Below are 13,911 nucleotides of genomic sequence, written 5' to 3'. Positions count from 1 at the left end.
CTATTAGTTCCTTCAGCAGTTATTACGTCCATCAGCAAACAATGTTTATTATAACCCCTGACTTTCCTTTTTGGGGTATACTACATTTGATTGACTCTCTGGGTTATAGTATATTAGTGACTCTAGCAATATTCTTTTCTGTGAAAATGAAGCATTAAACTGTCTCTTTTGGAGACTGAAAATTTCTAATTTGCTATTCAGGAAGTTTAATATTGTTTACTAGTGTTCATTTTTATATGTATATATAATGTGCTTGTGTGTAATTTTTAAATATTTGCATTAAAAATGAAATTTTAGGACTAGTAAACTTTGTTCTTCCAATATATAATTATAGAAATTATAGGTAATAACATCACTTGATAGTGGTAATATGTAAAGTATAAGAATTTGGGAATCTACTAATTCGATGTCCCTCTCTTCTCCCCAGCCTCCCTGAAAAATTGAGCATAGTTTGAACAAAGCTTAATGGGTTAAGTCAGTATAGATTCATTCCTCACAAATCTGCATGGTTTCCTTTTTCTCCCTAATGAACCTGAAAAGAGCTTTCTCAAGGAAATACAATATAATAAACATACTGCATTTCATTAAAAAATATTTCATAATATACATCATTTATTTCACCATACGTTCCTGGGTGTAACCATGGGTTGTCTTGATAGTCAAATTATGCTCTCAATACCTCAAGGGAACACTAACACCCTTTAGGTTTCTGGATGATACCCAGGTCTTTCGCTGTTCACCTTAATTGACTAACCTTTTAAAAGGAGAACTTTTTTTTTTGCGGTTCCACCTCATGGCCATTAATAGTTGATAAATGTTTTAGTGTATATCATGTCAGGTGACGTGACCCATGGAACTTATCTTTATGAAGAGTTACTGAATTTTGTCCAACCTCTCTTTAAGCCCAGTAGTGGTTAATTCATAAATGTGAGATTTAGTGAGACAGAAAAGGTGTATATAAAATGCTGATAATTATGGAATAGGATATCTCAAGAAGATCCATATGAGAACAGAAATCTTATTTGTTTGTTTATAGAATGGATTCTTGAGGGAGATTGAGCCTTATGGGGTTTCTGTGGTTTTCCAACCCTAAAATTCTTTGCTTATTGCTTTTCTAGCAGCCTTGCCTGTAACAGAATACTCACTAAGGTTGTTAAGAGTTAAAGCTGGGTATTGCAGTTACAGATTTGGCTTATTTTGCTGACTTGATGCTTTTACAGTACAGGAAAATTGTAGAAAAAAGATTTTGAGATAAGGATATGCCAGGCTTTTAAAAAAATGGTAACTTATCCCAAGTATATTGTAATAAAAGTCAGTAGGGGAAATAAGATTTGATATATAATTATTAGCTTTTTTTTGCCGAGAGTTAATGTAATGTGTAAAATTTGGTCATTCTTTATGCTACTTTTTTTTAAAATACTTTTAACACCTAAGTGCTACTTATGTGTTTAAGATTCTTAGAGCTTTTTTGTTTGGTAGCAAGACTTATTTAAAATTTTTTCTTTTCACTTACAGTGTGTCAGAGATTTTGGAGAAACATGGACTTGAGAAACCAATTTCATATGTTAAGAATACTCAGTCTAGCTCAGAAGAGGCACACAAGCTGATGGTTAGATTGACCAGGCACACCGGTCGTAAGTGAGTAATAAAATTAATTGATAATTGTATGTGATTAAGAAAAAGTACTACTTTTTTTCTTTTTCTGACTTCATTGGGTTATAATTGACCAACAACAAATTGCACATATTTAAAGTATAGAATATGATAAGTTTTGATATATGTATATACCCAGGAAGCCATCACCTCGTCAAAATAATGAATGTATCCATCACCCCTAAAAGCTTCCTCTCGCTCATTTATAATCCCCTCCCTCCTTCTGCTTCTCCTCATTACACCCCCATCCCCTCCCCAGGCTATCACTGATCTATTTTCTGTCTCCACATCGTACTTTGCATTTCCTAGAATTTTATGTAAATGGAGTCATAACAGTATGCACTTTGTTTGTTTTTTGTTTGGCTTCTTTCACTTAGCATAATTATTTTGTGATTCATCCATGTTGTATCATGGATCAGTAGTTTATTCCATTTTATTTGTTGACTAGTATTCCATTGATGGATTTATTGCACTTTGTTTATCTATTCACTTGTTGATGGACATTTGGTTTATTTTGAGTCTTGGCTTTTACAAATATAGCTGCTATGAATATTCATGTACAAGCCTTTGTATGGACATGTGCTTTCACTGCTTTTGGATAAATCCATGAGAGTGGAATGGCAGGATCATATGGTAGGTGGATGGTTAACTTTTAGAAAAACTGCCTAACTGTCTTCCAAAGCATTTGTACCATTTTATTTTTTAATCAGTCTTTTAGGAGCATTCCAGTTGCTCTACATGCTTGTCAGTACTCGCTGTGGTCAGTCTTTTAAAGTTTAGTGATTTTAATAGGTATGTTGTGGTATCTAATTTTGGTTTTAATTGCTTTCTCCAGTGAGTAATAATGTTGAGCATCTTTTTAAGTGATTATTTGACATCAGTGTATCTTCTTAGATCATTTTAAAAATTGGGTTCTTTACCGATTTTGAGAGTTTTCTTATACATTCAGGATACAAGTCCTTGTTAGATATATGCTTTGCAAAGATTTTCTCCTATCTATGCCTTATCTTTTCATTCTCATACCTGTGTCTTTTGAAGGGCATACTTTATAAATTTTGATGAGATCCAGCTTATCAATTTGTTCTTTGTTGATTGTGCTTTTGATGTCATGTTAAGAAACTTTTGGCACAAAGATTTCCTCCTGCCACTTTTAGTAACATTTTTAGTTTCACATTTTACAATCAGTTTCATGGCCCATTTTGAAAGTTCATTTTTGTTTATTGTTCAAGGTATAGATTACTTTTTTTTAATATCTGAATATTGCAGCATCATTTGTTGAAAAGACTGTCCTTTCTGTACTGAATTGAATTTGCATCTTTGTTGAATATCAGTTTTCCATATTACGGGGGCCTATTTTGGGGTTCTTTATTTTGATCCATTGATCTGTTTGTCTATCATTCCTCTAATAACCATCCTGTATTAATTATTATGGATTTATAGTAATTCTTAAAATTATTGTAGATTTACAGGAAGCCTTAAAATTCTCTCTTTATCTCTGTCTCTTTCAACAGTTTACTCTAGTTATTGATTTATGTGCCTTACGTTCCCTTCAAAATCATAAGCTTATCTAAGGCAAGTGCTACAGTCACCAAACATCTAATTTGGAACCTTACATATCATTGGCCCTCTCTCAGTAATTACTAAATGAATAATTTAGGAGGTGTTGACAATTTAAGTCTTAAACTTTCTTTACAGCTATAAACGATGGGTCAGTATTTCCCATAATGTTGGCTCTAGTCAAGAACCTACTCTTCAGTAAGAAAGCCTCCCTGTTGCTGCTAGATTACCTGCTGTCCTTCCACTGAATCCCTCAAACACTTCTAAAGTCCTTGCAGTTAATTTCTACTTATGGCATTCTACTTACTGTGAATATGTAAGAGAGTACGGCCTCTTTTTTCAAGGTAGTCAACTTGAAATGAATCTTAATTATTTCATATATGCTACTATGGCTTGGCCTTTAGCACCTATCGAATTTTCTTATGCATATTCTACATGGTGGCAGATTTCACTGACTCACAAATCAGGTTTTACTATCTTGAGTGCAATACTATTTCTCGCTGGAAAATCCAAAGCTGTAATTAATACATCATGTTTGTATTCAGGTATTTCCCTATCAATTTGCACACCTCTTGTATAGTGCCTCCAGGTTCTTCTCTTGGTTCTTATTTACTGCATGTATTCTAAAAAGACCTTTGGAAATAATGTCTTATAATTTGTTTTAATTAGAACCTGTACTTAAGGCTAGCCATGTGTGAGAAAACATTAATACCATCTGTCCCAGTGTTGCTGGCTTCTAGAAGAACAGCTGGGCTGCGAGAACTTGAATTCAGCTAGACAGTGCCCAGGTCTGATTTTATGAATCTGGTGCAAGATGGACACTCACTTTTTCGAACATTTTGCTACTTTTCTGCCTGTGAGCCAAATTTGAAAGAGTCTTTTAATTCTTTGAAGCCCACCCAAAGAGTTCACATACCAAGGTCTAACTAATGGAAACACTTCAGAGATTATCCTTGAAGACTTGCAAATATATCAGTTTGTTTTGTGTATTTGAATGCTGGAAAAAAAATGTATTCTCTTAAGCTTTAATACATATCAGAGAGAAATAATTGTTCATTTTGTGTAACAAATAGAAAATGCTATAAGCAAATGAAGCGTATGGTTATTAAAAATTTTAGGTGAAAAAAATTCCTGAAGACTAGAATTTTTGTAGGAAAGATCCCAAATGCATAATTTTTCCGTAGCAATACTATTAAACACAGTCTATTTACCCTGTTTTTAATGCATAAGAAAGAAAATGACGCGTGGAAAAGGAACACCCAGTTGGTATTTGACAAACAGAAAACAGAACCAAACCTACCCTTTTCAAACAATGAGATTCATGATTATGTAGAACTTCAAGACTAGAAAATAAACATCAATGATGATTCCAAACTCACATATATTCAACAAAGATGAACTTTTGAGAGAGGTAGAGAGAATTACAACACATTCTCCCTCCTACTCGACAATATTAGTGGTTGTGTATGTGACTACAGAAAAACAAACATGTGTTTGTGACTTCCAGATTTATTCACTCACACTTGTTGAATGCTACTTTGTACCAGAAAAATATGGGAAGTGTCTTTTCATACATTCTAGTTTAAGTTAATTATCGTAATATGCAAAAAAGGAAACTGAAGCTCAAAGAAATTAAGAAATTTATTCAAATCCATACAGGTAACTGAGCTTGTTTTTATACTCAGGAAAAATTTTGTTTCATTGTCTGTGTTTTTTCAAAATTAATCTCATCCCTTCCTTATCATTTTTTGAGATTCTCTTTAAGTGAGAAAGCTGAAATTCAGGAATGTTAAATATAGTCACGCAGCTAATATGTGACTCTCTGTGACATTGTTAACAACACTGTTTCCCCTGTTGCAGGAGAATCTGAACCACTGATTCTTTAACTCTGTAAGTCTGGATACTAACATGAAATGGTATTTGATCAACTAGATAGTGTAGGCCTCACTACTTAATCTCTGATTGGTAAATTGCTCCTAGAGGAACTGTGTAAATGAACTAGAAAACCTGGTAGGGGCTTGAAGCTTTGGCTTTCCCATGTGTGGTCACTGGCTTATCCTTGACGGGACCCTGAAAACTATGCCAATGGAATTGTTACAAAAGGTATGAGCTCGGTGCTTTGTGACCACCTAGAGGGGTGGGATAGGGAGGGTGGAAGGAGGGAGACGCAAGAGGGAAGAGATATGGGGATATACGTATATGTATAGCTGATTCACTTTGTTATACAGCAGAAACTAACACACCATTGTAAAGCAGTCATACTCCAATAACGACGTTTAAAAAAAAAAAAAAAGGTACTGACTTTTGTGGGGAATGAAGCTTCTTCCTAAGCCAGATAGGAGCTGCAGCTACCGTACAGGGCTTGTCGTACCTGGGCTGGCAACTGGGCTGTCGCCTGGATGGGAGAGAACCCCCGCAGTGCTCTATCCCAGGCTCTGTGGACTGCCTCAAGGAGTCCCACTGAGAGGAACCACTGGGGCTGCCGGGCTGACCAGCTGTGCTTCCCGCCTCCAGACTCCTGCCAGGTGTGGCCCCTGCTGCCTTCTGGGTCTGCATGTGTGGTTGAAGTTAAGAACATACCCTGCTGGCGACCGCAGAGATGAAGATGGAATTTGAAACTCATTCTCCTGTCTCCAAGTGCTTTTTCTGCTATATCACAGCTGCTTTATCTTACTTTTCCGTGTGCTTTATTTTACCTTAGAAACTCATAGCTGTTTACCTTTGCCATTATCAGTTTTGTGTCTAGGCAGCCTACGGCAGAGGCAGCTCTGGCAACATCTCTGGCATTGGTGCGTCGCTGCCCAACTTTTCCCTCTATCTTTTTTTTTTTTTTTTGCGGTACGCGGTTTCTCACTGTTGTGGCCTCTCCCGTTGCGGAGCACAGGCTCCGGACGCGCAGGCTCAGCGGCCATGGCTCACGGGCCCAGCCGCTCCGCGGCATGTGGGATCTTCCCGGACCGGGGCACGACCCCGTGTCCCCTGCATCGGCAGGCGAACTCTCAACCACTGCACCACCAGGGAAGCCCTTCCCTCTATCTTTAATCAAAGTTTTTTTCCCTGGAAATTCAAATGAGATCTATTTCTCTTGATCATGTGGGAGCTGTGTGGCATATAGAATAGTGGTACCAATTTTTTTTACTTTTGACCAATTGAAGAGAGCAATTTCATGAATTATTTTCTTTTTTACCCCCAGGCAGCCTCCTGTCAGTGAGTCTCATTGGAGAATGTTGCTGCAAGACATGTTAACTATGCAGCAGAATGTTTACACCTGTCTAGACTCTGATGCTTGCTATGAGGTAACTCTGCATATGTAAATATTTCTTTTTAATTTTGTAATTTTGGTTGTTACATTTTGTTGATTGGACACAAGATGATGACCATAAGCTTCACTGTAAGTAATAGGATTGAATTATTGAATCATATTCAATAGCTCATAACTGAGTGGTGCTTTAGAGTTTGAGCACTTGCATACATAACTTCATCTTTGTTCATTGCAACACCATTTATTTAGTGGGTTAATTCTCAGCTGGAAAACTCCGAATCGTACTTGGATCCTCTCTCTTCCATAGTTTTTGTGGTCACTAAAATTTGCTTCATGTGCCTGAGAAAAGTCTGTCAAATCTGTCCTCTCTTCATCTCTGCTAAATGGTTGTAATCCTCCAAACTTGTTTCCCTATTTCCATATCTCTTCCTCATTTACACGGAAGAGAGTATTCTTCTAAAACAGACCTTTTCATGACACTCCCCTTCTTAAAATGCGCTGCTATATAAAATAGATAAAATACCGTATCTACAGTTAGAAAATAACCGTATTCCTTAGCCTGGCATAGAAAGCCACGGCAGATTCCAGCCACCCTGTCCATTCTTGCCTCTGACTGACACTCCCCACCTTGTGTCCTGTGCTCCAGCAGTGCCAAATCTGTCATGAATTCGTCCACTCACGATGCTGTTTCCTGTTTCTGTGACTTTGTACGCATTATTCCCTTTGCCTGGAGTATATTCCTCTTTTTTAAATTTGAAAATTGCTGATAACTTTTAGGATTCAGCTCACTAATCATGCCCTCTAGGATGCCTTCCTTTGTCCTTTGATATAACTTATCTCTATTACAGCCTTTCTTTCGGATGCGGTGACTTGTTTGTTTCTGTCTGTGTTTCTTCCCTTTGGTCATTAGCTCCTAGGTAGGCATTATCGTATCATGTTCATCCTCAGCTACCCCAGGGCATATTATAGTGTCTGGAACATAAAGGATACTTAAGGATGGTGAGTTGACTAGGAGTGTAATTTAGGAGAATTTCATCCTTATTTTGGAAGGTGTGTGTATTACCACCAAATTACTCATGCTTTATATGGAAAAAGTGATCCAGCTAACCCAACTTTAATGAGATACAGTTTAAAAGAGGGTTCCCATTTGAATTTGCCTATCAAACAAACCAGATCAAAATCGTGTAGAATATTTCTTGTGTTGCTCTGCTCTCACATCACGAAGCATAACCCGTTGATAAGATGAGAGTTATAAAAGAGGTCTCTGTTTTGTGAAATTGGTTGGTATTTTAATTTAAGGTAGTTTTAACAGAAGAGCGCTAATATAGACTGTTGAGAAATGAATGGTTTTATATTTGAACTTCAGGTTTTTATGTGCTTGATGAGTGTAAACTTTATATTGGTGATTACACTCTCAGACCACGTACAGCTGCCAGAAACTTCACCTTTGTATCTAAAGCAAAACTTGAAATTCCGTTTCAGGAGAAAATAATCTATATGCACATGGGGTCCAAACTCTTACTGTCATTACTAACACTGCTTGAAGTAGTGTTTTTAAAGTGGGGGTAGCGTTATTTCCTGGTATTTTCTGACTCTGATTGAAAAATTAGCATTAAGTATATTATACTTGAACTCGCTCCTGTGTAGTCTGTCATAACAACTTGACGTAGTAAATTGTTCTAGTTATATTTTAACCTTTGCATTAGGCTTTGATATTTTAATGACTTCGCGCCGTTAGTCTTCCTCCTTTGAGAAAACATTTGAAAGCATATTATAACTGTCCTGAACCGATTCTAGAAGATAATACAGATTTGGCAAACTTACATTTTAAAATATTTTAGTGATGTTTAAATTATGCTATATTGTCTTACTGACCTGTGGCCACTGTGTTAGGTTTTGCTGTCATTGGAAAATAATTTTAAATCTCATTGGCATAATTTTGATAAGGTGCAGGATTTCTATACAGCCTGTAGAGCAGAAATCTATATTGTTCATTTCAGCAAAACCTTTAAAATATTAGAGTGAGTGAATTTTATTTTTCAGTATTGGGCATTGACTATGGCTTACCTGAATAAACCAAAGGAATAGAGAAATTGTTACATCTAAGTCATTATGGTCACATGGAGCAAGCCATTTTCACCTGTCATATAAGCGATTAGGGTTACTCACTGATAATTCGCTTTCTGTCACAATATGGATTTTATAGCAGATCTCTCGTAGGTATTAGTAATTTTATCCGTATCAGTCATTTTAGGAAACACCTGTCTAAAAATGTCTTCTCCAGAAGCCTAGAAACAAGTGAAAATAAGGGGGTCCTATGAAAATTGGGTAGCCTTCCTAATTATAAAGAAACTCTTGCTTCTCCATGAAATCTACTTTTTATCTCTTGCTTCTTTTTCTGTGTTATCCTCATCCAACAGTGGCATGATAGGAAAGAACATTCCTGTGGAATTTCTTGTGCTATTTATATATTCATGCTATTAGTGTGGGTTTAAAGGGAGCTCTTTAATAGGACTTTTTTGGAGTAAGTAGATAACCTCAATTATGGAATAAATTTTATGTTAATTGATGCTGTTAGTTGCCTTGTAAAATACAATGACATTTGCATAACTGCCTTCCATCAGAGGCTTTTGTTTTATTTAAATAGTTTTTAAATTGCAGATTAGAAAAAAAACGTTATATGGTGTATTGTAATTCTAGTGACTAGGTGTAAGTAGAACGTTTGTAGCTTGGGTGTTTAGTTTATGAGACTGACTTCAGATGCTTTAAACAGTCATTAATCATGTGTATCATATTCAAAGATTTTCTTTTAAAAAATTGAAATGTTATAAATACTTTAAGCAGAGTGTGGGACAGTGTGTCTAATGGATCCTGTTTTTAATAAGTATGAACTTTGGATATTTTACTCAAGTATTTGTTGTAACACATTAATATTATGCTTACCATTGGTTTGTTCAGTTAAGTTATTTCTTCTTCTTCCTAAAGGGGGATTTTTTATTGAGGTGACACTCACATAGCATAATACTAACCATTTTAAAGTTCATTGTCATCTAGTACATTCATAAATGTTGTGCAACCTCTACCTGTAGGATGGATGTATTTTTAAAAATTTATTTCACTTGGATATCAGAGCCTCCATTGTGTCAAGAACTGAGTCCTCCCTCTTTAAGCACTAACTCCAGTTTCTTCTTTTCCCCAGATATTTACAGAGAGCCTTCTGTGTTCCAGTCGCCTTGAAAATATCCACCTGGCTGGGCAGATGATGCACTGCAGTGCTTGTTCAATAAATCCACCAACTAGTGTAGCCCATAAAGGAAAAACCCAGTACAGGGTCAGTTATGAAAAAAGTATTGACTTGGTTTTGGCTGCCAGCAGAGAGTACTTCAATTCTTCTACCAGCCTCACTGACGGCTGCATGGATCTGGCCAGGTAGAGGAGCTCTGTATTCTCCGTAAGAGGGAAGCGGGGGAGTCAGAATATACAAACTTCATTGTTGGTTTTATCCTCTACCTCACAAAATATGTTATCACAAGTACAGATTGACTCTACTCTATGGGGCACCATTATTTATTGCTTGAATATAGAATGAAAACTTAATTACATCCTAAGTATTCATCAACTCTCTTGTGACCCTTTTTCTGTAGCACACTTTCCCACAGTCATTCTAGATGATTATCTATAGGGTTATACTTTTCTTCTGTTGGAAGAGATTCAAGTGGTAGCCAGCAAGTTCAAGTTCTGGAAAATTTCAACACATTAGGTTGTGTCTGTATGCTTTACATGGCTTCCGCTCTGATTAGATGATAAAGCTGAGAAGTCCCTTCCAGGGGGAAATCTCTGGACTCTGAATTCTGTTCCTCTCTTAGCCTGTTGTACAGGAAAGTTTGTGTTCCTCTTTTTCCTATTGATTCTTAGGAGCTTTCTTTTTGCATATGGGACACGTGCCCTTTGCCTCTCTTAACGGTTAAACTGTGTTGCCAAGTTTTAATAATATACAGTTTATCTTTCAAGTGGCTATTTTGAATTTTTTAAAAACTCGGTTGTTATTCTTTTTTGTCTTTTGTGTCACCCTTTGAAAGACCTTTAATTCCCAAGACCATTAAAATAGTTTTTCGTATTGTTTTTTTTACTACTTTGGTGGTTTTATTTTTGCATGGAAATTTTAGGCCCATTTGGAATTTATTTTGATGTAAAGATTGTGGTAGTTGTTTAGAGTTACTTTTCCCCTCAAATAACTGGTAGTTGTTTCAACTCTAGCAAAACTTAAAGGTAACTTTTTTCCCCCAGTGATAACTTATCAAAGAAAGAATCATGTTTTCTCAAACCATGTTATTGAACTTGACAAAGCTGTTTAAAATAGTTAGTAAACTTTTTCCTTCTCTCCCAAGGGATAGTATTTCTATTTCAGATGATGAAAATATCAAATAGAACAACTGGGAGTTGTGTTTGACCTAAATCTTTTTGACACATGCTCCTAGAGATCATTTTTGAAACTACACAGTACTTGCAGTATTTGCCTTTCATCCATCCCCTTTTCTCCTACAAGGACACACCTTCATTTAAAAAAGATGTCATATGTATGTAATGTGGCACCAAACTGATTGAGACCTGTGAGCCCAGATGTATTTAATTGTTTACAGTTCTATTGAAATAGAAAATAGCCCATCCATTCTTATTGATTAAATTACTATTTATTTACTAGGTTTTTTTTTTTAATTGAGGAAGCAGTACATCCACAAGATAAAATATTTAAAAATACACAAAAGATAGATATGGAAGATGTCTTTCTCCTCATTCGAGTTCCTCTAACTTTATCCCTCAGTTATATTTTTAATCAGTTTCCTGTGTATCCTTCCGGAATATCTTATTAAAACTTACCCCCTTCTTTCTTAAACCACAAATAAGTGTATACTACTTGTACCTATCTTTCTGTGTCTTGTGTTATTCACTTACGATCTATATTGTGGGTTTTTCCATGTGGATGCGTATAGGTTTGTTTCATTCCTTTTTGATGGTTGTAGACTATTTGACTTTTATACAATTTATTTAATTAGTTCCTGATTTAGTGTATTTTATTTTAAAAAGACTGTGGTAGTGAACATCCATAATTATGTCTGGGCATGTGAGAGCCTATCTGTAGTATAAATTCCTAGAACTGGGATTCCTGGGTTCAAAGTGCAGTTAGAATTTTGGTAGATGCCACAAATAGGTTGTATACTGTTTATCCTTGAACCAGTAGTAAGTATGTGTTAGCGCTCATCTGATTTAAATCCCCAAAGTTTGAAAGAGCAAGCTAGGCCTATATCTGTCGCTTGGGCTTGTAGGTAGATCCTGGGGCCTAGATATTTTCATGTGATGGTCCATGATTTTAGCACTGTTAGCTCTTCATGGCCTGATCTCTACCTGTCTTTCTAGTCTCATGCTCCACTGTTCCTCTCCATGCACCTTTCAGAAAATAGGTTTATTGTTAACTACAATATTTATTAAGTATACTTTCTCTGAATTAAAAAAAATTGGCTTAAAATACTCCATAGGTATCACAAATTCGTAGATTATCAAGTCACTTTCATCTATATTTATCTCAGTACTACATCACCAACTGATTGTTTCTGATCAGAAAAATGTCTCTTGAGCAGTTTCTTAGGTTATTCCTTTTCCTTTGAGAGACAAAATTGTGATCGAATCAAGACATTTCTGTTTTCCTTAAAAGAATAACTGGAAATTAACTGTATTCCTTCTGTTTTTTTTAAATCTTTTTTACATGATCATTATCTTTTGAGTCAACAGTGCACAGAACACTACACCCAGAGCTAACGTATCTTGCTTTATACCGTGATACCTTACGTACCATCAGCATAACCCTGCACAAATTGCTTCACGTCTGAGCTTCAGTTTTGGCTTCCTTAAAAAGCAGATGGTGATATTTGCCTGTCTCACAGCCTTGCTGTGAGGATTAAGTAAGATATCAGAAAGTCTCTAGCAGAATACCTGGAAGGAAGTTGGTTTTTGATAAATGTGTTGGATCTCTATGTTGTTGATCATAGAAAGGCAACTTAGCTGAACATATGTTACTTTTCCTTTTGAAAAATGAATTTCTCCTAGGTGCTGCTTACAGCTGATAACAGATAGACCCGCTGCCATTCAAGAGGAGCTAGATCTTATCCAAGCCCTGGGGTGCCTCGAAGAATTTGGGGTAAAGATTCTCCCTTTGCAAGGTGAGTTTTCTATTTAGTGTTGCACTGTTGTTAACTCATTTTGCATTAGTTCACTCGTGTTCCTTTTTAGGTTTTTTTTTTTTTTCCAGTACGCGGGCCTCTCACTGTTGTGGTCTCTCCCAATGCGGAGCACAGGTTCCGGACGCGCAGGCCCAGCGGCCATGGCTCACGGGCCCAGCCGCTCCGCGGCATGTGGGATCTTCCCGGACCGGGGCACGAACCCGCGTCCCCTGCATCGGCAGGCGGACTCCCAACCACAGCGCCACCAGGGAAGCCCCCCTTTTTAGGTTTTTAACTAAAGAGTACTTTTGGTCATTTAGTCCATTAGCAATAGATTCTGCCCTCTGTCCCGTTTTTCAATAACAGTACAGCCGTGAGGCTATTGGATAAAAACACAAATAGAAATTGGGGAATATGGATGAGAGTTTCAGGTTTACATCAGTTTTGGATTGCAATTTATTTATTTGTTTCAGTTGCATAGATTTAGAATTAGCTATAAATGATAATAGTTTATTTGTTTTTATGCTTACTGTAGAATATTCTTTAATTAAACAGATTATTCTTTTTTTAAGCAGCGGGAATGACAGGAAGTTGTTGTTTAGAATTAAGTTACTAGCAATTTGTTAACATTGCTCAAGTTCTTTTACCTAAAGGTAGAAGTCAGGTTAGTACCAACTCAAATAATCCTGCTGTTACACAGTCACCTGTCCTATCAGGACAGTGGGTGTCTCCCAGTGTCCTGAACCTTACCTGATAAGGAGGAGGTAGATTTTCAATCCCAGACCTCATTGCCCTAAATGAAGTGGGTATGCTTGGTGATTAGTGGTATGCTTGGCTAGTTTCCATGTAATCTCTTATCTTTATTCTTAAAAAAAAATATGTTTACTATTTATTTTTTATTGAAGTATAGTTGATTTACAGTGTTGTGTTAGTTTCAGTTGTACAGCAAAGTGCTCTTACCTTTGTTCTTAACTCTGGAAACGTTTGGAATTGGGAGTGGGGGAGGCATAACTAAGTTCCTTCCATCTCTCTGGTTTTTGATAAATTTTCATCAGAATTGTGTGTGTGTCTCTCTTTTCCTTTTTTAAACTTCTAGTATCTTCGGTCAGTGATAGCCTGTTAAAGGTTCCTTGGTGTCTTTGTCTTCTGAGGTGCTTTGAGTCAGGTGGATCTCGGGGAATATGAGGCAGGAGAGACATTCTCATGTTTTCATGTGGATTTCCA

At 36.5% G+C, this 13,911-nt stretch overlaps 1 protein-coding gene across 2 annotated transcripts in view; it reads left to right on the top strand.

Moving 5' to 3' along the window:
- NBAS (NBAS subunit of NRZ tethering complex) overlaps window positions 1-13,911 on the top strand; it is a 365,227-nt gene that overhangs the window by 178,581 nt on the left and 172,735 nt on the right. For both annotated transcript variants that reach the window (XM_032652473.1, XM_032652472.1), the window contains 4 exons: window positions 1,516-1,638; window positions 6,404-6,506; window positions 9,672-9,901; window positions 12,575-12,687. In XM_032652473.1, the coding sequence (XP_032508364.1) occupies window positions 1,516-1,638; window positions 6,404-6,506; window positions 9,672-9,901; window positions 12,575-12,687 (569 nt within the window). The remainder of the gene's footprint in view (window positions 1-1,515; window positions 1,639-6,403; window positions 6,507-9,671; window positions 9,902-12,574; window positions 12,688-13,911) is intronic.

Source organism: Phocoena sinus, chromosome 13, assembly GCF_008692025.1.
Source record: "Phocoena sinus isolate mPhoSin1 chromosome 13, mPhoSin1.pri, whole genome shotgun sequence".
In the NCBI taxonomy this organism is placed as follows: domain Eukaryota; kingdom Metazoa; phylum Chordata; class Mammalia; order Artiodactyla; family Phocoenidae; genus Phocoena; species Phocoena sinus.
This window is presented reverse-complemented; position numbering and strand designations above follow the sequence as displayed.